Source organism: Corylus avellana, chromosome 2 (genome assembly GCF_965113065.1).
Source record: "Corylus avellana chromosome 2, dhCorAvel1.hap1.2, whole genome shotgun sequence".
Classification (NCBI taxonomy): Eukaryota; Viridiplantae; Streptophyta; class Magnoliopsida; order Fagales; family Betulaceae; genus Corylus; species Corylus avellana.
The window spans coordinates 14279650-14306281 of record NC_142491.1 but is presented as its reverse complement, the minus strand read 5'-3'; the positions used below and the strand labels follow the sequence as shown (position 1 = coordinate 14306281).

At 36.6% G+C, this 26632-nt stretch overlaps 1 protein-coding gene and 1 long non-coding RNA gene across 2 annotated transcripts; both read right to left on the bottom strand.

Annotated features, from left to right (window-relative positions):
* Positions 1 to 3405: 3405 nt before the first annotated feature.
* On the bottom strand, positions 3406 to 11350 carry LOC132167983 (1-aminocyclopropane-1-carboxylate oxidase homolog 1). The gene is made up of 4 exons (XM_059579039.2): positions 11336 to 11350; positions 6336 to 6904; positions 5535 to 5856; positions 3406 to 3803 (listed from the first exon to the last, which is right to left on the bottom strand). The coding sequence occupies exons 2-4, from the start codon at positions 6872 to 6874 to the stop codon at positions 3552 to 3554; spliced, it is 1113 nt and encodes a 370-aa protein (XP_059435022.2). The 5' UTR covers positions 6875 to 6904; positions 11336 to 11350; the 3' UTR covers positions 3406 to 3551.
* Positions 11351 to 18380: 7030 nt separating this feature from the next.
* Positions 18381 to 26345, bottom strand: LOC148587385 (uncharacterized). Its single transcript, XR_015911599.1, has 3 exons — positions 26292 to 26345; positions 19341 to 19464; positions 18381 to 19207 (listed from the first exon to the last, which is right to left on the bottom strand). It is a non-coding gene; the product is annotated as an uncharacterized LOC148587385 (long non-coding RNA).
* Between the last annotated feature and the right edge of the window lie 287 nt (positions 26346 to 26632).

Here is a 26632-nt window from a genome sequence, read left to right as displayed (position 1 = left end):
TTTTTATGGAACCATGCACATATGCTGCTAAATAGGCACTTAAAAATGATTTGAAAAATTATTTTCAATAATAACATTGTTAATGGTACAAATAAAAGAAATTAATTCCCGTTGAGCCACTATCGTGACCCAAGGAAGTGGCGGGCTATTGGTGTGACAATGGGCTTCGCCTCACAGGCCCAAAGAAAACCCATTTGCCTCACAGGCCCAAGGAAAGCCCCACACCTGCACAAGCGCCAAGAGGCCTAAACGGCCCCCCCATGAGGCTAGAGGCCCGCCAAGCAAAAGGAGGTGCTAAGGCATCTCTGACTTAACCAATCAACGAAGATCATTCAGTTCAAAAGGATTGATGGTGGTTTGAAAGTCGAAAGGAACCGCAAAATCTCAAGCTTTTATGAGGGAGGCTTTGACTTGAAAAATAATGGGGGGTCTTTGAGCAATGATCATCCCAACAAAAGAATGAGAACCTTCAGACCCAGCTTCAGTGGCGTCTGCATTTTGGGGCTCTAAAAGGCTAACTGGATCGTCCAAAAAAAAAAAAAAGGTTAGTGGGTATTTGTACCGTAATGTGTAACAGTTTATGATATGGGGAATGTGCAAGACTTTTTTTTTGTAATCTTTTTTTTTTTTTTTCTCTAAACCAAATGTGCAAGACTTTATTATGGTTTTGTCAACCGAAAGTTAATGTTAATTATTTATGACATTGTTTTAGTGTAGTAGTTTTATATATATATATATATATAGTTAATTCCTACTGCATTTGTCAAGGTAAAATTTATTGAAGCAGGAAAGGTATTGTATGGTTCACACCCTCAATTTCACCCACGTAGAAAGGGAGTTGGGTGTGACAAGTATTATATACATTATCAAAGTAACCAAAAAGTTATAAAATTAAAAAATAAAGGGTAAGAACATCTAATGCATTGCATGTTATGAAATGATAATAGGTCTTCTCCATAGCGTGAGGTGAGAATTCCCAAAAACATCATGACAGAAGTTGATGAGGAAAATGTTGTGTATGTTACAAACAATCTAGTATTTTGCTATTAGTTTTAACAATATTTTTCAGTTATTCCAAATATTTTACTGGTTGGCATTAAAATATTTTTATGGGATTTTATCATCTTTACTATATATTTATGACCGTTTGGTCATTAAGTTATAATTTTACCGTTGGTTATTTCATAGGTTAAAGACAAGTCTTTAACGCATGGTCAATTGATCATAGACCTGAATATGATATTATTGTCATGTCTGTTTTTGGTCTTTATTACATGATCATAAGTTTTATTACAATGGGTTAAATACTAGTATGGTTGGACACATGATTGATGATGTAAAGTTGAGCTTAAATGCTTTTCATAAGTGGAAAGTTAACCATGTATTTCGTGAGGCAAATAGGGTGGCGCATGGACTAGCAAAATTGGCCCTTCAACAGGTCAATGATATTGTATGGAGTGAGGACTGTCCATCTTGTATCAGAGATATTGTATTGACAGGGCAATTGCTCTGCCAATGATTTATTTATGAAATATTATCAAGCTTAATTTTCAAAAAAAATAAATAAATAAGTTTTAGAAAGAAAAAAACCGTTAACTTAATTGTGAGCTTTGAAAGAGTCAACAACTGACTTCTATAAGAAAATATCTTCTTATGTATTTTTAATGATTTGTTTACTTGGATATATATATATATATATATATATATATATATATATATATATATAATATAGCCACATAGAATTAGTGGATTTTTCCACCTATATTCTCTTCTATTTCTTGTATTTTCTTTATGTGATTTTTCATCAAGAAGATCAAAGGGTTATTCTATTACTCTTCGTTATTTGGAAGTGCGTCCTTAACGAAGATAGACGCTATAGTCCAATCCTGGAAGGTTGCATGCTAAAGGATCCGATCGCACCGAGTTATACACTCCAGGAGGCACGAATCAACCTTTAAGGACAACGCTCTTACGTGATTCTATATTAATGTGAGATCTTTCCATACTCTATTTTCATCTCTTGTATTTTATTTATTTTATTGTTAATATTTATATTGTAATTATTTTATATCAATAAGAATTTGTGCACCATCCAAAATTATTTCCAACAATCTTAAAGGTTGAGTCGTGATGGTTGCACAAAGATTTTATTAAAATCATAACAATAGTATTTAAACTTATGAGAAGTCAAATACTATAAGAGTTTGTAGTATGCAATTCGCATATGAGAAAAATGAAATCAAATCTTGAGTGGAAAGATTTTGTTGTGGAAAAAAAAAAAAAAAATCTGATAATTGATTCATTTATCAAAAGAAGAGTTTAATTTCATGTGTAGGTATTGAAAGTGAAAATATTTTGATTGAAAGAGTTTTCAATTATTTGAACTCAAATTTGTTGATTATCAAATAATTTTTGTATTGTTGGGTTATGAATCTTGCAACAAAAAGAGTTAAGCTTTTTATGGATTTTTAGAACTTAGCAATTTCTATTGTGATGTGTTGAGTTTGTTAGAGAACATCCATGATGATTAATAAAAACAAAAGTGAGTGGTTACTCATGTTGTGATGGAGAAAATACATAGGTATATAATATATTTGTTATTATTGAGTAAATGAGTAATGTTGACTATATATTGTTATTTGTTACTTAATAAAAAATATACGAGCCGAGCCTAATAACCGAGGCGAGCCTTATACGAGCTTACTCACGAGCTTATCGAAGTCGAGCCAAGCTTGTTTCGTTTAATATTCGAGCCAGGATTTATGTTCATGAAATGCTTAATTTAATATTCGAGCCGAGCCCGAGCTTACTCGCGAGACACTTCGCTCACTTAACAGCCCTAGATATAGATTGCCAAGATCAAGGCGATTGCATGGCTTGATGGGTGGAGCATGATATTTGGTGGCTTGTTTGACTCCACAATCAGTGGAGTGAGCTGGAGCGTGTCTGATTCCACAATCAGTGGAGTGAGCTAGAGATGATTTACTTTGAGCAGCTAGGAGAGAAGGCTTAGCTGGGGCAGGTTCTCTATCAATTCTTCTCTAGGCAAGGAAATGGACTGTAGTTCTCGTATTAAAAACGGATAAAACTTTCATAAAGTTATTGCCACTAGAAAAAAAAAAAATTATATATTTGAAATTACTATTTGATAGGGGTTATTCAGTATATCAAATTCGTAAATTAAACCTCAATTAGAACTCTAATATCTAATTTATTCAACCTCAATAAATTTATCTAAAACGCTTATTAATGCATGGTGTTTACTTGCTTGGTTGAGCAAAATGTTTTTTTTTTTTTTTTTTTTTTGTCATTTCCAGAAATTACAATTGTATAGTAGATAAACTTCATTGAAAGTAAATCCTTTTTGACAATATATATACCAATTAGCCATAAAAGACTGAGAAGTTATCACTTTAAGACCCATTTATTTAAGGATACAGAATGGCAAAGATTTTGATTTGGCACATAAAAATCACTACACAAGCTTCTTAGCATATGGTAAATCCAACTCACAAGCCATTTATTCATCTCCGATACTGTATTGCCGGAGTTTAGAGCTTAAAATGCAGCAACGCAGAAGTCCCATCAAAGCCTTTCTTTTTGTAAGAGGCAACATAGTCACTCACTGTGGTTTCCCTGTACTTTGGAGGATTGTCTTCCGATAATAACTCTTTGATGGGTCCGTAAAGTTTTGAGGTTGGTAGAGCAACCGTGGAAAAGACGCTCGCCACAGATATTCGTGGCCCTACCCGGTTTGCCAATACTCTGTGTTCAACACTTTTAAACTTGTCGTTTGTTATAAGCTGGAAAAACCAAAGGGAAAAAACTTGTAAATTAGAAAGGACCATTCTTAATTTTGGAGCATCAAAATTGACAAATAGAAAAGAAATTTAGCTGCACCGCAACCGAGTTAGCTAGTTAGAATCATGTATTTCATTCATGATTCTTCAAAAATGCAAGTGAATCAACTTTTGACCTTTTTTTTTTTTTTTTTCTTTCCTAATAAAAAAAGTTGGAGGGGGAGACCAATTGTATCTATTCTACCTTAATCCATGTATGAACGTGCAAGTGTAAGTGGAGTGGCACAGTAGACAATGGTGCAAATCACTACAAAAAACTAGCAATTTAGTGACGTGTCTACAGTGTAAGGTTTTTTCAAATGTCACCAATTGGTGACGTGTTAATTCCTAACACGTTACCAATTTAAAAAACCATTAAAAAATATTTCGAAAAAGGGAAAATAAAACAAAAAAAAAATTGAAAGAGAATATGTACCAAATATGGAGAACTTATTGACCTCTAGCATTTCTCTCCCTATAATTGGTAACGTACCACATATGGCACTTGATCACCTTCTGGTGGGTGACTTGTGGAATTCCACACGTCACCAATTCCCATTCTCGACCAGTGGGTTTTTAACCTGCCACCCACGTCACCAATGACACGTCACCAACCCATTAGTGACCTTTTTTGCCATTGACACGTCACCAATGGGAAGTTACTAATCCCTTGAATTTTTGTAGTGAAAGCATGAGCATGGATGAGGGTCCTTGGAATAAGGAGCAAAGATTCATGGCATGGACGTAAATTAAATGAAAGTCTCCATAGTAGTGACAAAGGTGCATGGTGCGAACAAACCCATATAGCCCAGAAAATAAAAATAAATAAGAAAAAAAAAAAAAAAAAAAAGCTTTCATTTGATGGAGAGTGTAGCAATGTGGTGACAGACTCATACATGCGGGAAAAATTGTTGAGTTTACATGTGCCAGTGTACGAAAAAAGAATGAGTCCCACATCAGAAATGTGTCACGACTCACAAGTTTGAATGGTTAATATAATATAGTTGTACCCAAACTCATAGGCATAGACTTTTGAGTTACGTGATGCCTCAACATGGTATATTATGGGTTCATTAAAAGATTCCTCTATATCAATCTCCCTAACAAGGCTCACACTTTTGCAATTTTGTCCCTATTCCACAATTCTTGTCCAAGCCCACGCCATGGACTTTTTGCCCCTCACGTACTCTAAGGACTTTCACCCATGCTCACACTTCGCATAAGTATGTATTAAATTAAAACTAAAGTTTTTGAAGAAGAAAGAGGTACATGCCACCACATGGTATAAGGTGGCATGGTATATATGTATGGAATTAAAATTGACGGTCCATGAATAGTGCTAGAAGCCACTCTAAAGATAGTGTGACTTTTAAAATCACTATTGAATTTATAATAAAATTACGATAAAATTTTGATCAAATGGTGATTTTAAAATCCATCTCATTTTTAAATAATACAAGAAGAACTTATAAAATTACTCTTGAACCATGGCTTTAAATCCCAAGTCCTAATATCACACATTAAGCTCATTTGGAAGCACCTATTACAGGACCATATGATATGTATGAAATTAAAAGTGGAGTTTTTATTTTTTATTTTTTATTTTTATTTTTATGAATATGAAGTATCATTACTAAAATTAAATGAAATAAGGTGTCACAAGTATGATCCAACAATAATAATGAGAAGACTTGCCTGTAGAAGATCTCCAATGTTAACCACTAGAGCCCCTGGCACCGGAGGGATGTCGACCCACTTGTCCTGGTAAAAAACTTGGAGGCCACCACTGTGGTCTTGCAGAAGAACATTGACGAAGTCATGGTCTGTATGCTTGGTTATGCCCAATGTTAACTCTGGCTGTGGGCAAGCCGGATAGTAATGGCACAGAATCGCAAGCCCCTCACTGCAATCAATCTCATTTAGGTGCTTTGGGTTCAGCCCAAGTGCCTCTGATAATAACTCGAACAATAAAATCCCCAACTTCATCACCAGCTTCGAGTACTGCTCCAGTATATCTCTACACCCATATATATATATATATATATATATATATATATATATATATATATATATTATTTATTAATACTTTTACTTCTTTATTAAAAATAAAAAATGGGCAAGCAAGTCCATTATTGTTAGTGACAAGTAAGAAAATTGATTAAAAAGTAATTAGAGAAGGTGTTACTCATACGGCCTACACCATAGTCTACCATTGACCAAAATTCCCTAATTAATCACAATTCGAATCAATATCACATCATCTAATTCAAAAATTATGTGATATAATTTAGTTGAGCATTTGAGATTATAAAATATTCTTAGAACTAAATTTGATTATAGACGGGCAGCCTCCCTTCATAAGAGAATTAAGAATAAATTAAAATCACATAAAAACTTAAGACTAAATTTGATTTTTCCATTGAATTTATATGCCCAGATCTCAACAATAATATTCTAGTGGATCGATTATATATTGCAAATAAATCACATATATACCTGCATGCAGCTGGCAAGTCTTCTGGCTTTGGGGGATTAGGTGCCATTTGACAAAAAAATGAATCCCTCCAAGTAGTTGCCGGACTGCTATACAGATCAAAGTTGCTGTTATACACCACCGGTTTCATGGGGTCGCGCGTATAGAACCCTTTCTTCACTTGATTATCTTGCTCATTAAACCTACGCACCCCTTCCTTCATCTCCTCCAGAACGCTCACAGGGATCCCGTGATTGACCAGCTGAAAGAAACCCCACGTCTCCAATGCATCGCGAATGCTTTCAACAATCTTCTTGCGTTTTATTGCATCTTTGTCAATGCCTTGGAGATCTATGACAGGAATACTAATCTGGGTGTCACCGGAAGATGAGTTGTCCAAGGTGTCCGGTGGGTGATGGAATATGCGAGGGATCTCAGTAATCCCAGCATCCACAAGTCCTTTAACGCCGAGCTTTGTGTCATCAAAAGCCTTCAACTCACTTGCTCTGTTATACTCTGGCTTCAGCGTTGCTGGAACTTCATCTCTGCTGGTGACCACCATTTTGGTTCTTCTGTGAGGTTCAGCTCAATTCTGATGCCAATTATAGTCTGGACATAAGCAAATGCACCATCTGGGAGAAATATTCTAAGATATTGTTGAGCTGCCACTTGATTTTATTATACAGAAAGATTGTTGGTTTCCTAGTGACTTTTAGTCAGTGCCGTGTTTGGCAAATCCTTTTCATTTCTCTTAATAAAATTCTCAAGTTCTTTTCATTAGATTATTAAATAATTTTTTTTTTTACTTTTTTCTCACAAAAAATTTAAAATTTCATTCTCATTTATTTTACAACAGTCAATTCTTATTATTATTCTAAAAAAAAAAAAAAAAAAAAAAAAAGAAGAAAGAAAGAAGCTTTCTCATCCCAAAAGTTACAAAGAAATATGAAAGTCATGAAATGCAGCTGTCTTTATTTCTGTAGAGGAAATACTATGTACCTCTCACATTTACATTCTTTGAAAGTAGTACTAAAATTTACTATTAAATTTTGGTATTATCACATTACCATATAAACAACATTATTTTGATTTTTTTTATTTTTTTATTTTTTTCTTTTGGCGAATTTTACTAACAGGTAATCGTAACCGTATGCACCAAGGGAAGAATGAAAGAGATAAATATGATCAAGATAATGAAGAAATAGATATAAGATAGAGATGTAGTTCAATTACAATTATTGTATAGTAGGCTTCTCTTATTATTAAGTTGGGATGCTGTTGGGCAACAACTTGAAGAGGTTCTTCAAAGGTATAATAAGAAAGCATGTGCTTGAGTAAAAATTGTATCAATCTGAAACTTACTCCATAGGTTGAATTAAGTTTTCACAACTTTCATGTAATTATATTTTGGTTGAATTTTTGTAAAGTATATATTTTATTTAGTTGTAATGTAATGATGATTAAATGTTTTAATATGAAATGCTAATATTTTATTTTGTTGGAACATGTGCCTGGTAATAGTTATGAATCATGTCTTGCTGATGTGCTACATGTGTTTCGCCAGGACTAATTAATCTGGAGTACGCACATGTCCACCATCTCCGACCAGCTGCTGCCACAAGTGCTTGGATGCCGCATAGCCCAAGAGCTTTGGAGTGCTGTTGAACAGACTTTTACCTCCACCTCACGAGCCATCACCATTAATCTTCACTATCTGCTAGCAACTGCCAAAGGGCAACTCTACCATCTCCGATTACTTCCACCGTCTCAAGCATACCGCCACCACAATTGTTACCATCGGCCAGCCCCTCAATGACTATGAATTCACCATATATCTTCTTGCAGGTCTAGGTCTGAAATGGACAATCTGCTTGGCCATTTGCTTGCCCATGAGATGCGGCTTGGATGATAGGGATAAGATGAGTTTGAGTTGGAACATAAATAATAGGGATAAGATAAGGCTAATTCAACTCATTAGGATTAGATTGTTAGGATTAGATTTGAAATAGGATTTCAAATCTTTAGGATTAGGTTTATTTGAATATTTGATATGTTATCATGTTATTAATTGTACGTAGTCTATTTATAGACCATTTTATTAATGAAGAAGGTAGAAAACGAATTAGACGTATGTCTTTGTGGTTTGTCCCCAATTTGATTCACTTGTGGCCCTAATTGAAGTTCATTATCAATATCCCATCTTATGTCACTATCCAACCTCGAGTACCTATCATTGAACTCATTGTTGAATCGGGCCTTTGACCTTCTTAACTAAAAACTAATTAGCGTCCAGTGAGAAAAGTTAATTCTTTTTATGGCATTCGAAATCGCATCTCAAAACATGTTTTAAGAGTCATCTAAATGAACTAAGTGGCCTTGTTGCACCTCAACAACCATGAATCTGACTCTTTATTTCTTGCCGCAAAATGTTGCCGCCTGTAGCACCCATCACCATCGTGGCTGTGGTGGCCATGGTGGCTCCAATCACTCCAATAGCAGCTATAGATCACAAGGGCATACTAGACCTTTGGGTCACACCTATTTTTCTGGTTCCTCAAGTGGGCCTCAAAGCTCAGCCGAATCAAACCAAACATGGGTACACAGCCCACGTGTGTTAGGTTTATGGCAAAATTGGCCACATCGCCCTAGCATGCTATCATTGGTTTGACCAGGCTTATCAATCTGCTGGTGAATCTTAAAGCTTATGCTACCATTGCATCCAACTCACAATTACTATCTCGACACCGGTGTCACTCACCACATCACCTTCGATCTCAACAATTTGAATCTCCAATCAGATGAATATGAGGCCTCTAATCAAACCCATGTAGGCAATGTACCCACCTCACCATAAAAAATACTAGCCCTCCAAACTTTCTCACTGAAATATATATTTAAAAAAATGGTGAGCTATCCATGGCGCCAATATTGCCTCAGAATTGCGTCGTCGTTATTAAGCGCAACTTGCTCATAATTATTCAATACATTAAGAGCACTTAGAAAAATAAAATAAAAAATAAAAAATCATCCCTCCGAGTCTCCGACGCCCGGCCTTCGTGGATGCACACATGCCACCGACATGCAACAGCAACTAAAGTTTTTAGTTTATGAAGACTTGGTCGGAACCAAGTCTCATTAAGAGCAGATTTCAGCGTACCAAGCAAATTTTTAATTTGTCATTACTAAGGCGAAATTAGAAACAACTTCCTAAATGTTATCCTTAGTTTTTCTTTCTTAAAAGACAAATAAAAAGGTTCACATTTTGATACGGGATAGAATTTAGGTTCAGACGGAACCTAGATCTTGAATTCTAAGGGAACCTACATCTTTTAGATTTTGAGGAAACCTAAAAACTCTTTTCAAACTTAAGGTTTGAGATTAATTTTCTAATATTTTTTATTAAGATTAGAACGACTTGGACTTGAAGTAAAACTCCTACACTGAAGATAAACCTAGAAGATAACTAGATAATTGAAATACAAATAGATATCTCTAATCTAAAAATTGATAACAAACTAATCTAAACTAATCTAAATGAAATCTAATTCATTTTAAATATAAATCTACTATAGTTTAATATCTACTTTATCCCTATATTACTTCGGTAATATTCCTCCCCCTTAAGGAGACCTTGTCCTCAAGGTCTAGAAATTCTTTTCTTCCAATGTTGCCCCCATTTTGCATTCTTTTTGTCTTTTGCCTTTCATCCTCTTCCTAAGTGGTCGTTCAGTGGAAACGCTACTTTGTCACCAAGTTTCCAAATCTGCACCCTTCGGTTCTCTTTGACGGTTCTGTGTGGGTTGGAGATATATGGTTGCTCTATGGGTCACTGAGGTATAGCTTCTGTAGCAAGTGGGGTTGATGAATTTTCTCGGTGAGAGATGGGTTTGTTGGGCGGTGGGTTGCTGAATTGTAGATGGCTTTGTGTTGGGACTCTATTGTTGGTGGTGATGGGGCTATTTTCGAATAGTGGTGGGCTATTTTGTATAGGTATAGCAGCACAAGGTGGTGGTGAGACTTCAATGTGGTGAAATGGATCATGCGGTTTGACAAGGTGATGTCTTTCGTTGACTGGAAATCCAGTGATGGCATGGGATACGGTGATAGCACCATTTGTGCAATGAAGTTCATCATTGTTATCAACTGAACCATCGTCAAATTTGGCAATCAATGCAGACAATTTTTCTCGAATCCTCTCATTATTTTCTTCCATCTTCTTCATAAAGCCTTCAACCATAGTCGTGAGGTTACCAAGTTGCTGTTCAAGTCGATCTAGCCTGCCATTGAACAAGATCGCATCTCTGATGCCAAATGATACGTGAATACGTAACGGGGTTCTGAGGGAATCTAGACCTTAGATTCTAAGTAACCTAGACTTTTTAGATTTTGAGGAAAAAAAAAAAAAAAAACCATTTTCAAACTCAAGGTTTGAGATTAATTTTATGATATTTTTTATTAAAATATCATCATTTAAATAGGAAGATTACAATGACTTAGACTTGGAATAAAACTCCTACACTGGGATAACTAGATAATTGAATTACAAATAGATATCCCTAATCTAAAAATACTAATAACAAACTAATCTAAATGAAATCTAATTCATTTCAAATATAAATCTACTATAATTTAATGCCTACTTTATCCCTATATTACTTCCGTAACACATTTATACAAACATAAAATTTGATTAAAAAAATTATACAAATAACTCATAATTTTTCGTCGTTAAAAACGAAGAGTCGTCATGTTGATAATATAATTAGGACTCATAAACTCATTAAATAGGAAGCACAAAAATAGTGGATTTTAATTATTTTCTTCTTACTCCAATGATGAACTAACAAGCCATATATAATGAGACAATCACATGCATGCATTACATCTTTCTTGGGCCGGGAAAACTCACAACGTACAAGTGTTATTTGATCAAATTAAAAGTTAAAACTTCATCGCATATTATATATTGATGCAAAGGGAAACATTAATTGATGCATATATAAATGAAGCAGTAATTACTTACAGGTTTAGAGACCGACGCTTGTTAGTCCCACTCTGCAATACTGGTTGCTGGTGGAAACATTCATCAGTATTTAAAGAAAGAGAACTGCTAGGGAGCTATAGAATTGGCTCCCAAATCTTGCCAAACTGAGGTGGCAAAAGTTTTTTATTGAAAAAAATTTGCTTTCTCTCTCCTCTGTGTGCTACGTTTCTCTCATCTTTGATCTGGACTGTCTATTTTAATCCAACGGTCCAAAACATTGCACTAATAACAAAGGTGGTGACCAACAACTCTGTTTCTTTTTAATTTTTTTTATTAATATTTTATTATTTTAATTTTGATTTATTTTTTAAATGTAAATAATAGTTTATTATTTTGTTATTAGTGGAATGATCTGGAGTATTATATTAAAATGGACGTTCCAGATCCAAGATGGGAGAAAGGTAGCAAACAAGGGAGAGAGAAAGCAAATTTTTTCAATAAAAAAATCTTGCCACCTCAGTTTGGCAAGATTTTGGGCGCACTTCTCATTATTGTAAGAGCGAGTTGCGTACAATAACAACAAAATAACAGTACATGCATGCACACCTACCTACCAATACACTAATGAGTGTGTTTGGCAAAGGAAGGGGCCGATTGGACTGAAAGACTAAAAAAATTTCTCTTAAAATCAACACTCAACATTTTTACTTTTTACATCACATTAATCACTCTTTTATAACTATTTAAATAAAAAAATCATTACAAAACAATTTTTTTTTTCTTTTTTATATAAAATATTCTTACTTTTTTTCTCACATAAATCAAATCTATTACAGTTTCGATCTGGTTCTTTTTTAAAAGCCCTTTGCCAAGCACACCGACTGAATTTTGGTCACCCACCATGTCCTTTTTTCTTATTGAATCTTAACCGTTCATTTCTTTGCTAATCGTTTTTCCTTATTCAATTTTGACTGTCCATCTAGAAATAAATAATGTTGATGGGACACCGACACTGTTTATAGGAAAGTACTCCCTCTTTATCAATAGCAACGTGCTCATTACTTTTCAATAGAATAAGAGCAACTCGCGCGTTAAAAAATGTTACATTTAGCGAGGTAGAATGATGTCTTGATCCTTTCCCGTTGCACCATGTGCACCATGTGCTACATTTTTTTATCCTTGCACCATGCATGTGCACCATGTGCTACATACATTTTTTTATCCTTTCCCCGTTGCACCATGTGCTACCTTTTCTTTTTTCTTTTTTTTTAAAAAAAAAAAAAAAAATCAATATGTTTTTATTGATTTGCGCAAAAGGTAGCCTTTGTTGACTACTTTCCAAGCGAGACAGCATGGACGTGATCTTCCCATCTTCTCCGCAAAAGAAATCATGTAAATAAAAGTTGGTTTTGAGTTTGGACACATGCATTATTTTTAGAATCAATCAGAAAACTTTCATTCAAAATAATTAATAAGGAGACGTACAGATTGTTTTAATAGGCCTTAAACGTCCTTGGGCGTTTAAGGCCTGAACTATCCGTATAGCATCTCCGTCTAAAATGACTACTTATCTTTTCATATTGTATCCCAATCAACATCTCCTATCCCCATTGAAGCCTTGCTCTGAGGAGATATTAAGTTGACCATATGCTTGGCAAATGAGGGTCTATTACTCATAAATAAATATAACATCCTTTGAGTTCGGACGCTCTCCCTTCATGGAAGCAACACTACATGCTACCTACAACAGCTACTTATAACTTTTACTTCAGACAAGACTTTGAGCGGAATCAAACCCTGTTATACCAAATTTACTAGATATATATCATCCATCCAACGTCTGGCCTTGTTGGAAGCAACACATGCATGCCACCGAAAACAGCGACTAAAACTTTTACTATAGAGAAGATTTGGTCGGAACCAAGCTGCCATGCACTTTGGTATTAAATTGAGTGTATTAAATTGAGTGTCTTATTAAGAGCAAACTCTTTTTTTTTTTTTTTTTTTTTGACATATCCGCACAAAAGGGGTAGGGGAGATTCGACCTAGTGACCATCGCTTCATGAAGCATAATCCTCAGCCGATTGAACTACTTCTTAAGGACAAGAGCAAACTTTTAATTTGTCGTAATTAGTCCATAAAAAATGCCATTTTGTGTTCTCCTCTTCGCTCTCATTTTCTCTTGTTTTAAAATTAAAAAAATAAAAAAAAAATTAAATTAAATTAATCATTGAATATGTATGATTCACCTGAGTGATACATGGATCTTATATATTTAACGGTTGGTTTTAAAAAAGACAAATAAGATAAAAGATTGAAGAATTCTAAATAAATAGCAAGTTCTAGCAACCGTCTAGATATATGCTGTAATTATTGATGCTGGGTAGGTAGACATCCAAGCTAATAAGATCATTTCTACGTTCAGCCTCGTTTTGGATTTATCTTTTGGGAAAATTATTAATGAGTTTTCGATTTATTTATTTTTTAAAAAATTGCTCCTAAACAGAACACTCATGCTGTCATGCAAGTGTTAGATCACGTGCTTTTATATCTGAAACACAACCATCGAGATTCAACATGCAACTTGCTTAATGAGTATAGTATTTGTCTATTTGAATTTCTTTATTGAATCAAACTCTAAAAAATATATTAAAACAACCAAAGGTGCAGTTTTATTACACATATGACTTAAAAGAAAAATTAACCTCAAACAAATGTCTAAATTTATGTAAATATAAAATGTGATTAAAAAATATTGAACAATTAAATGACAAATAATTTCAGTTACAGGGTTTGCCGAGCTGTATTCCATAACTGCCACTGCATGCAAGTCGTCCTAATTGTTGAAATATATATAAAATATAAAAATAAAAAAATAAAATAAAAAAAGAAAGTAAAGAGAGAGCGGAAGCAGAGAGAGACGTGTGGGCTACATCTTGTATATTCACTATATCAAACAATATTATATAACTCTTTATTTATAGAGAAATAATGAGTAGTAATCAAGAAATTATAAAGTAAACCTAAATTAATTAAGGAAGAGAATAAACCTTACAAGGAATTATAATAATGAAGAATAAAAATTTTCTAACATAAAGAGAAATAACTTATTAAGGAAAATATTAATAAATTAACCTAATTTAGAAAATATAAAATATTCCAATACTAATGTCTATTGTTAAATATATTGGAAAAGATATATTGAAGAAAGAAAGAGAATAGAAAGAGAGCGGAAGCAAGGACTACATTGTATTAAGTAGTATATGTAATATGGAGTATTACATAGATCTCTATTTATATAGAGGCTTATGAGTGGTGAGCAAATAAATCTAGTAGACTAAAAAAATCCTAAATACATAAAGAATAATAACCATAGAATAATATCAAATATATTCTTAACATTTATTTCCAAAAACACCATCAACTTGTCAAATTTTGGTCACCCACCTTGTCGTTTTCCCTTATTGAACATTAACCGTTCATTTCCTTCCCATAGTTTTTCCTTATTGAATCTTGACCGTCCATCTCAAAAGGATGAGATGCCCACACTGTTTATATATAGGGAACCACTCCCACGTCATCAACTGCAACTTGCTTATTACTTTCCAACAGACAAAGAGCAACTCGCACATTAAAAAATGTTACAAAAATATATTAATAAAAAATAACATTTAAAAAAAAAATTAAAATTAAATTACTCAAAGAGTTAATGTATAGCCAAACTATCCAAAATGAAAGGGGGGTGGCCGGCCAACCCCCTCCTCCCTTATTTATTAGATTCATGAAAAATTTATATACGTAGTTAAAACTGAAGGCTTGTATGTGGGCGGCAATCGAAAACAAGAAGAAAAATTTTAATATGTGGGTAACACTGCTAGAGGAAATCAAAAGAATCATAAGAAAAAAAGGGAAAAGAAAGAGAGAAAAGTTCATCTCTTTTGATGGCCTAGGTTATCGTTGTTAGTGGTAGTGTTCGTCGGAAGTGGACCTGTGGTGAAGGGAGGAGAGGGATCGGAGGAGCTGAATATATTTTTTTTGGGTGCGAAATTTGGGAAGAAACTTGTGGAATTAATGGGACAGATTTAATGGTGTATATGTTTTAATCAACAAAATAATAATACAATAAATCAATATTTAAGGAAAACGTTCTTACGTAACTTTATAACATTGTGAGATATTTTCTTAATTTCTATAATTTTAATCTCTCGCATTCTATTTATCTTATTATTAATTTTTTATTTAATATTATTTAGTACCAATAAAAAAACTGTGCACCATCAAAATAAATTGTACAACACCGTATGCTTTTTGTACTTTCATAAATTGAGACAGGTTGCTTTATTTGGTAAATTTGTTCTATGAGAAACAATACAAATGATCTAAAACTTGAGATTTATTCTTTGTTTAACAAATTCGAAGTTTAAAGTGTATTCTAAGAGTGTTTAAGCATGACTTCTGTGTGTGTCTTGAGTTTGAAGTGGTGGGATTTGAAGATCATTAGTCCAATTTTTCTGCTACATTCACTTGTTAATTGGATGGAAAAACTATCTGGAGAATGCAGCCAAGTCAGCAGAAGCCCTATTCAATTGGTGATAGGTGGTTAGATATCTAAAAATTTATTTGGATAGGTGACTCATATATTCTCTCGTAAATATTGCTCAAATTGTTAAAAATTCCAATCCTTATAGTTTTAGGAAAAACAAAAAAAACAAAAGCATATATATATATATATATATATATATATATATATATATATATATAAGACCCTTGAAATCTTGGATTTGCCAGTTTGGTATTTGTGAAAAAAAAACTCCCCATAGGAGAACATAAAAATTAATTTCTACAATTTAGAACAAGAATTTCATAAGAATGTTGTATGTCATTCTCTAATGCTCTAAGCAAAGAATATATATGAAGAAGCATAAAAACATAGCCCCAAAAGAAGGCAAGCCCCTTCATATCTCGATCTACATATCTATCTATGAAGTGGACTGTTTTATTGTTTACAGAAAATGAGGCCAGAGCCTAGAGCAAAGCAATTCTACAAAAAGCACCAACCTTTCAAACAAAAGAAAACACAAAATGAAGAGCATTTCAAAGATCCAAGAAGGTCAAGGAACATTTAAACATGGATGGACTGAAAACCATGAAAACAAAAATCTCAACACCCTCCAAAGGTCTGTTGTTTAGCACATTCCAACAAAGAACATTGAGCATAACAACAATGGTCACCATGCAATAGTTGCCTCAAACCCTCCAATTGAACAATTTAAGAACTAAGGTTGAAAATAATGTCACTATTCTCAGCTCAGTTCAACTTTCTTTCATCTATGCGTTCTATATTCCATTTCATTGTTATCCGAGGGTAGTTTTCTACAGATGATGGAAGCGGATAACCATAAACATGAAAACCAAATATGTTTAAAAAGGATTTGATTTCAGACATATATTTAGATTAATTTACTATTGAGTTTCACATGATGAAACTCAATAGTTTCTCTCGTACTAATTACTCCTGCTATCTCCAGATGTTTGTGAGTAGTCAGGAGATAAAGACAAGAAATAAACAGGTATATATGGTTTTTCTATGATCATAAGTTCCTATTTTGTTGCACCATATGCAACCACTGGAAATATCAATTGAGCTAGTATTATCTAAATACTTTCCATTAACTAATTAACTTCCATAAAATAGGTCTCTACTTCGTTACAAGCCACTCTTGCTTTATTATATGTCCAAAATCAGATCAGTAATTTAGTCAAAGGTTCAAATATCAGCCAAGATTAAGGGCCTGTTTGATTTGCGGAATAGATCCCTGAAATGGAAGTAATTCTTTTATTTGGTAAGAACCTATTCCTAGGAATAGTTATTATCGTGGGAATCACTAATCCCTTATATACCGGGATAGTTATTCCTCTAAAACATATAATAACAATTTTTTTCAAAATGTTTATTTTAACCCTAGAATTAAAGGGGTTGCCAGCCACCCCCGCAATTCTAGGTTTTTCCTTTTTTTTTAATTATTTTTTTTAAGAAGTGGGGTTTCTGGTAATTTTGGTTTAACTCCAATTAGAATAAATATGTTGTTACCAAAATAAGGAATATGAATAACTATTTCATTCCACTTTCCTCTATTCCTGGTAATACCTATTCCTTTTTCTAACGGAATACTCAATCCGCAAACCAAACGAGCCCTAAAGGTACCAACTCCTTGTTTTTAGTCCTTAACCATTGCTGCATATATGGCAGATAAGAACTTTAAGCAATGCAGTTTAACTACTGAAAAACTGCTCACCTTGACATCAATGTTGCCGTTTTTATGGCATTCGAGTACTTTCACCATTCTTGTTCAAGCTCTTATTTCAGATAAACAAATACCTACAAAAGATTGGTAAAGAACATATTTTGTCATGGCAACGAGCCTATGGTTGTGTTGTAGGGATAATCAGTATCTCAGGAGACCTTTGGCAACAAACAGGAGACAAACATCCTAGCTGTGTCTGGAGACAAACATCCTAGCTGAGCAACAAATAGGTTTTCCCACAACTTGGTACAGTAAACCAATGTGTAGCAAAGATCTTGCACCAACATCAGAGGCACAAACAATAGAATTCAGAACACTGCCATTGAGGGTCAACTTCAAACGTCAAATTTACTATTGAAAAATATGCGACCTGAAATTAAACGAAAAAATCTCCATGGTGAACAATCGTAAGTATAAAATGTATCCAGTGAACTTGATCATCTGTCCTTATACCAAAAAAAAGAAGACCATCTATCTTATAGGCCATCATGGAGTAATCAGACCGTATCGACCTTACAAGAGAGCCCCAGCTCAATTATGATGCCGTGAGGTTGAGTGAGAAAGGTCTTGTGTGTCTTAAAAACTTACATATAAAACACACACACACATATATATATAGACACACACACGGACAAATGGTTTATGGACTCCAGGTGATTAATCAAACTTCTTTTCTTATTGTCAAGAAAAATAATTAAATTTCTGACAGTCGCCTTCAGAGGAAAATCAATTTATTAGGTGATCTATGATCAGAAGATCAGTTGACTACAGATCAGCCATGGCAGTGGGTAGGTATTGGATATCTCTGATACAAGAACATCAATAGTTTTTCATTTCTGGCTAGGCCATACATACCCCCAGGGAAGAAAGCCTAGGGGGCACATTAATTAAAAGGATACATAGCACATATGGCTGAGCTATACATGCCCCAAGGGAGATAGCAAGAATATTCAAGCTACACTCAATTTTCCCACACACACCATAGGGATTAACACAATAAGAACTCCAATAAGAACTCCAGCTGCTTTGAGAGCATCAAATGAATGGCACGCGTGTATAAACATATATTCTTACTAGTGTTCCAACCCTTAAGATAAATCATGGAATGTGCATGGACTTGTGAGGTTTGAAATTTATAATATCTTGCTGTAAAAATTCCATAATATGCGAGAATGGAGGGCATTTCCAGGGCTCGCTGCAGCATAATCCAGCAAATCATTAGAGAGAGAGCTGCCTCAATCAAGGCAGCCACTGCACAATGTACAGTATTTGGAATCTCAAGCCTTTCACCCTTAAAACCAACAGCTCCTACAACCTGCAACAATGATATATCATATTTGACAAGCTCTATCTACATATACTGGAAATGTAGCTATGACCACCTATGAAATCAATGAATTCTGAGGATGAGTTATAAATTTAGTGCTCAAAACTTACCATACACTATGATAAGAAATACAAGTAACTGAATTTTTTTTCTTGCTGGTAATTGAAAAGGAAAGTGTGACTAGGAGTTAATCCATGAAGGCTTGCAGTGAAGTATGAATTAATAGCACGCATGAATAAAGCCATCTAACCTGAAGACAATTGATGCCATACCAAATATCTGTATTTTTTTCAAAATGTAAAGGTTAATCCGCATGTGTCCCCATTTTTTATTTGAAAAAAAAAAAAACTATGGGTGACTTGGACAAGCAGATCATCAATTTAGCCCATCATAAATGATTGATGTGGCTTACCATGTATTTGAATCCAAGGCCGTTGCAGGGTCACAAGTTCCCATAAAACTACCACCAAAGCTGTAAACATCAGGCTTCTCATCAGATGGCTTGTTACGGAGAATTTTGGTGCCATGCACCCAAGCTAATGAAAAGAAATAAAAAGGGTCAGTTTTATATCTGGAATATCCAACGCTTTCTCTAAAGAGAAACAATTACAGGAAAATGATAGAAACAATTTCTAAGTTTGAAGAGAACTTCCAATCCAGACGTTTTAGATGAAAGAAACGAGTTTGGCTTCGAGCGGGGAAGGCCAAAGTCACAAACCTGGATAATCAAATATGTCAAATTTCAAAAAACTATTGAATTAGAAGAAAAAGAAAGAAAGAAATCTCGCTCTCTCCCTCTGAAAGAGCTCTCCCTGGAAGAACCTTCCCCCCTGAGACCTAGTCTCCCCCCTAGTCTCCCCCCTAGTCTCCCCCTCCTCCTCCCCTTCCCCCCCACCCCTCTCTCCCTCCTCCTTCCTATCTCCCCCATGGATATTGAAGCTCTCATTGCTCAGACAGCCGCCCTCTCCTGGGAAGACCCCACATCTCAAATAGAAACTCTTCCCCATAATACTAATCCTGCTGAAATCCTCCCGTTAGTAGGACATATCATCTCCCAAAAAACCCACAACAACCACTCCGTTAATGCAGCCCTTCAAAGAGCTTGGGACTTTGCCTGCCCTTTCTCTTTTGCAGCTCTTGGCCCAAACAAGTTTCTGTTCAAGTTCAGTAAACAAGAACATATTGATAGAATCCATAGGCTTGTCACTTGGAATGTAAATGGCTCTTTGCTCACTCTTCAACACTGGCATCCGCAGGCAACGTTGGGAGAGTTGACAAACAAATTTTTTCCCTTCTGGATTCAGGTGCATGGGCTACCTCTGGTTCACATGTCTCTAAAAAATGCCATTGCTATTGGGAAGGGCCTGGGAAACCTCCTTAAGGTCGAAGAAAACAGTGGTGATAAACGGGCCTTCAGGAGCTATCTTAGGCTGCTGGTTGAGATCGATGTCTTCACTCCCTTGAACCCTGGATTCCAGCTCCGGAGAGAGCATGGAGAGCCAACTTGGATCTCCCTGAAGTATGAGAGATTGGACATCTACTGTGTCCGTTGTGGCAGAATTGGGCATTCAAATCTAAACTGTCGTGCACCTCCAGAAGAAAGCTTCCCTGATAAGTATTCTATTTCTCTCAAAGTCAATTTATTCTCAAATTTGCATCCCATGCGTGCCGGAGCTTGGGGCTATTCAGATGGCGCTCCAGCTCCCACTGACCTCAACCAAGGTGCTGAGTCATCTCAGGCAAAAGGCCCGAGTCCCAATCACCTCAACCAGACCAATCTCATCCACCTAACCCCTTCCCTTTCTTACTCCATCAGAAATCAGAACGTGCAGCCCACTACACCTACCACTGTTCTCCTTACCCAAAAAAGCAACCCTAGTGCACCCCTCACCTCATTAAATGCTCATTTGGGAAACTCCCCCACCGCTAAGAGATCTGACCCCTCCTCTTTACTTGAACCCCTTCTCATCAACCACCCCATCCTACAAACCACTACTATAGCTAACTATCCCTCTCCTGAAACTCCAACCAATCTAGTTCCTGGCTCCCTCTCCATTGATCTCCAACTATTCCATCCAGGGCCCCACAAATCAGCTGCAGAAAAAGCCCAAAAAAATTCCCATGTAACCCATACCAAAAACCAACCCACCCCTCTAAAAAGCCCAACTAACTCCACGCCACCAACTGATTTTCAAAAAATACCAGATTCCCTCGCCAAAACCTCACTCAAAAAAACAGCCCACAACAGGTCCTCTCCCTACCCCTCTAGACATCCCAAACCGTTTAAACCTCTCCACAACAAGAAAGAACCCTCAAATGTCAACCCCACCTCCATAACCACTCAGCTTTCCAGAAAAAGGAAGTGTAGTCTTGGTGCCTCTGGCTCTCTCAAAAAAGGCTCTGACTCCAACCTCCATGGAGTCCTACCCGAAGATATGGACACTACTTACCAAATGGACACCTTGGCTAATCCCACCAGTCTTGTCACCCCCCCTCACCTTCGAAATATCATCCAAACCACCCGCAAGAATAAACAGGCAGCTGTTCCTCCCTCTCCTATTCTCAGAAATTTCTCTCTCTCAGGGGACAATGATATGTCCCCAAAGAACATATGAAGATCCTCTCTTGGAACTGCAGGGGGCTTTCCAGGCCAGCTCCAGTTCGGTCCCTGCGGATGCTTATCCGCGAAAACAGCCCTGACATTCTTTTCCTCTCAGAAACCAAATCCTCCCCCTCTCTGGTCTCAGCTTCTCTCAATCTTCTTGGTTTCTACTTAATGTCTCAAGTTGCCCCTATCGGTTCTAGTGGTGGTCTGGTCCTTGCTTGGCGCCCTGGAATTGATTTAGAATGTTTTATCACAAACAAGAATAACATCTCTGCCTGGTGTTATTCTGATCCCCCCCATTCCCCTTGGATCCTTTCTTGTATATATGGCCCCCCTTGTAAGAAAGACAAAACTGCTTTTTGGGACTCTTTCACCACTGTTGGTGAAGCTTTTGTTAGTCCGTGGCTTTGTATTGGGGACCTCAATTTTGTGCTTGATCAATCGGAGAAACAAGGAGGTTGGCCTGTTGCTAACTCCTCCACTTGCCCCTTCAAACTGTTTATTGATCAATTTGGCCTTGTTGACCTTGGTTTTGCTGGAAACCCTTTCACTTGGAGTAACAATAGGAAAGGTTATGCCTCTATCAAAGAAAGGCTAGATAGAGGTCTAGCTTCCCTCAGCTGGATCCATCTGTACCCTGAATACTCCCTCATTCATCTCCCTGCCACAACCTCTGACCATCACCCCATCTCCCTCAACACCAACTACAATACTACCCTGCTGCCTAGACCTTTCAGATTTGAAGAATTTTGGACTAGAGATCCCTCATGTGAGTTTGTTATCAATGCAGCCTGGAACCAGCCGGTTTATGGCTCCCCTAGCTCCTCCCTAAACCAGAAATTAAATCACACCAAAGCCTCTCTCAAAAGATGGAATTTCCTTCACTTTGGAAATATTCAGTCCAAAATCAAAGCAACTAAAGCTAAAATTGACGAGGTCCAACAGCTTTTTCCCTGTCCTAAATCCTGTTCCTTAGAGGCTAACTTGAAGATTAACCTTGATGAGCTTCTCATCAAAGAGGAGATTCTCTGGAAATCTAAATCCAGAGAAGTTTGGTTTACTTGCACTGATCTCAACACTAAATTCTTCCACACATCCACCATCATCAGAAGGAGATCCAATGCAGTGAATTTCCTTAAATCCAGAAATGGGGGTTGGGTTTCAGATAGAGCAGAAATTGGTGGAAATTTTGTTTCACATTTCACCAACTTGTTCTCTTCCACCTCTCCCCCCATTGAAGAAGAGCTCCTGAACCTTTTCAACCCCACCATAACCGAAGAAGAAAACCTGTCCCTTTGCTCTATCCCCCTAGAAGCAGAGGTGTTTCAAGCCCTCTCTAGTCTTGGCTCACAAAAAGCTCCTGGTCCAGATGGATTCACTACCCTCTTTTACAAAAGATACTGGCCTACTGTCAAAAGAGAGGTCCTGGAGTGTGTCTGGAATTTTTTCCATAATAAGCAGCTGATCCAAGAGCTGAACCACACCTTCATCACTTTGGTCCCCAAGCTTAATGGGGCTCACACAGTTGATCAATTTCGGCCCATAAGCCTCTGCAATATTGCCTACAAGATCATCTCAAAAATCCTAGCAAATCGGCTGAAAGTTTTGCTCCCTAAGATTATTTCCCCTCTCCAGTCTGCTTTTGTGCCAGGGAGAAATATCCAAGACAATTCCATTTTAGCTTATGAACTTTTGCATTCTTTCAAGAACAAGAAAGGTAAAGGAGGTTTCATGTTTCTGCATATGGATATGGAAAAGGCGTTTGATAAAATGGAATGGCCCTTGATTCTGGCAGTCATGAAGAAGTTGGGTTTCCATGCCATTTGGATCAGTTGGATTGCTTCCTGCATCTCTTCCCCCTCCTTCTCCATTCTCATAAATGGCAGTCCCTTTGGCAAGTTCCTTCCTGGAAGAGGGTTGAGGCAAGGAGACCCCCTTTCCCCTTTCCTCTTCATCTTGGGTTCAGAAGTGCTATCCAGATTATTGTTTAGAGAAGAAAGTCTTGGATTATTAAAAGGCATGAAGATAGCCAGGAGATCCCCTGCCATTCATCATTTGCTGTTTGCAGATGATCTGCTTATCTTTGGAAAGGCATCCCTCCTTGAAGCTAACTGTATTAAAACCTGTTTAGACAAATATTGTGCTTGGTCTGGTCAATCCATCAACAATAGAAAATCCTCTATCAGATTCAGCAATAATACCAAACCCTCCACCTGCTCCTCCATCCTAAATATCCTTCCTTTCAACCCTAATCCTTCTTGCTCTATTTATCTGGGGCTCCCCTTTCTCATAGGTAGATCAAAAATTGCAGCCTGCCAAAGCATCTTAGAAAAGGTCCAGAATAGGATAGAAGGTTGGAGAGCTAAGACCCTCTCCCAAGCTGGTAGGTTAGTTCTCATTCAAGCAGTGGCAGCAGCTATCCCCTCTTATGCTATGAGTACTTTTTTGTTGCCTGCCAACATTAGCAAAAAGCTTGACCAATTGTTCAAGAACTTCTGGTGGGGTTTCCCTCCTTCAAAAACCAGAAATCTCTCTCTAAAATCTTGGGACTCTCTCTGCTTGCCGAGAGATGCTGGAGGTTTGGGGATCAGGAAAATGAGAGAAGTTAATCTTGCTCTCATTGCTAAGCTTGGTTGGAAGCTCCAAAGCAACTCAGACTCAATGTGGGTGCAGCAGCTCAAAGGTAAGTATTTTCCTTCTGGAACTTTTCTCTCCCCCTCTTCCCATTCTTCCCCCTCTTGGCTATGGCAAGGCATCCTCTCTTCTCAACCTATCATTTCCAAAGGAGCCTGCCATAGAGTCCACTCCCTGTCCAGTTTCTCTTGTTGGCATTCCCCTTGGATCCCTTCTATCCCCTCCTTCAGGCCCTCTCCTCTCTCTACAGCTTCTTTCCGTTCCCCTCCCCAAAATATCTCTGACCTTATCAATCCTAATGCTACCTGGAATACCCCCCTCCTCCTCTCTACTTTTGACTTACATAGTGTTAGGGAAATCCTTAAAATCTCTATCAGTAGCTCCCCTTGTGCTGATTTTTTCTGGCCTCTCTCCCCGTCTGGAAAATTCTCCACTAAGTCAGCTTACAAAATGATCAGCTCCCCCAGAGTTTCCTCTCATTCCTCCCCTCTTAGTGCTTTCTCCTGGAAGCTGTTGTGGAACCTAAAGCTGAATGCCAGGCTCAAATCCTTCCTGTGGAAAATTGCCTGGGATATTATCCCTTCTAAAGCCAGACTAAAGGCCATTTTTCCTATCCCTCCTTCAGAGGCCCTTTGCCCCCTGTGCAAGGTTGAAGAAGATTCCCTTCCCCATCTATTCTTCAAGTGCTGTTTTGCCCGAATTGCCTGGAGAAATTCTTTCTGGCCAGTGGACTCCATGGCTTGGTCCTCCATGAATCTCCCTAGTTGGATCAAGGGGATCTTAAATCCCCATATTACGTTTGGCATTCCAAAAGCTGAGTCTCATCTTTTCCAAATATATGCTGCTGTTTTTTGTGATATGTTATGGTTTAGCAGGAACAAAGCTCTTCATGAAGGTGTAATTCCAGATATTGCCAAACTAGCTCTTTCCATAAAAAAAACCTCTCTTTCTCATGCTGCAGCTTGGATATCTGTTTCTCCTAGAGAAATAGAAGTTTGGTCCCCTCCCCATGAAGGTTACCATAAGATCAACTTTGACACATCAATTAGAGAGAATTTCTCTGCTCAAGCAGCCGTTTGCAGAGACCATAAAGGCAATATCATTAAAGCTATCTCCAAGATCAGTCCTCCCTGCTCTCCAAACACTGGGGAAGCACAAGCAGCACTGCTGGCAGCCTCTCTAGCAGTGTCTTTGAACCTCAGCAACTTCACCATCGAAGGAGACTCCCTTATTGTTATCACAGCTCTCAATCATCCTCTGATCATCCAAGATTGGCACATTGAAAAGGCCATAAAAGATACCTTAACTCTTCTCCCTCCTTCTCCTCAGTGGGAAGCAAAGAAGATCAACAGAAGTGCAAACTTCTGCGCCCATCATGTGGCTTATTGGGCCGCGGCTAGAGTCCACTCTGGCTGCATTCCCATTTTCCCTCACTCTCCTCTCCCTCCTTACTGTAGTGGTGCTGCACCACCTTCTGTTTTTTTTCCCCCTTGAGGGTTGTATGCTCTTGTGTTTCTAATGCAAAGTTTGGTACAAAAAAAAAAAATATGTCAAATTTCAATAAAGAAAACAAATACAAATTTTTCCATCCCCAGATCTGCAATGTAATTAATAATAATAAATAAACAATCAAGTTATGTATTTATGAAAGAAGATGATCACTAGAGGAAGGGTTCACCCATCCAGCACAACAGAGAATCTAGGATGCAAAAGTGGATAGAAAGTTTAAACAATATGAAAATATTGAAAAGATACTCAACAGATAAAATAAAAAAGAAAGGAGAAAATAGCAATATTCCTGCCTATTAGCAGTCAGTTTACAACCATAAATGATGTAAATGGTTCATCAAATAAAACCCTGTCAGATAAGTTCAAAGTACAAGTAATATAAACCACCAAAGATAACAAGAACCTTACTACCATGTTACTAATCCAAAGTAATCTACAAGCCTTCTGATTGCTTTCACTATTTTAACATATGATGTTTCTTTCCAATTAAATTACGCTCATGGAGCCATTTGAAGCTGATTGCAAATTAGACAAAGAAACAAGCAACAAAGAAAGCACATTTATTTGTAAAAATGAATTTGTCATTTGTCTTACACAATGAGTATGCAGAGTTACCTTTATTGTATATGTAGCATCTACCAAAAGATTTGGAGAATTCAGGTCTTGAAGAACAATACGAGGTCTAAGTTGATGAAGATAAGTCAAGGCTGATGTGATGATGACCCTTTAAAGAGCTTAAATAGAATATTAACTGCAAAGACATACTGCATCATAAGCCATATTTAAGCAACACGTCTTATCCAAAATCACTCTAGCATTAGGCATACATTCAAAGCAACAATTATGTTCAGTGACATATAAAACTGATTTTCCAGATTGAACTACCCCAGTTAACATGGAAAAGAATTAGGATATTCTAAATAATTTTTTGCATGGAATCTTGGTACCTTGATAAA

Coding starts and splice junctions, on each gene's coding strand:
- LOC132167983 (XM_059579039.2), bottom strand. CDS start 6,874: ATGGTGGTCACCAGCAGAGATGAAGTTCCAGCAACGCTGAAGCCAGAG. Junction 5,857..6,335: donor GACTTGCCAGCTGCATGCAG/GTATATATGTGA, acceptor ATATGGGTGTAG/AGATATACTGGAGCAGTACT. Junction 3,804..5,534: donor ACATTGGAGATCTTCTACAG/GCAAGTCTTCTC, acceptor TGGTTTTTCCAG/CTTATAACAAACGACAAGTT.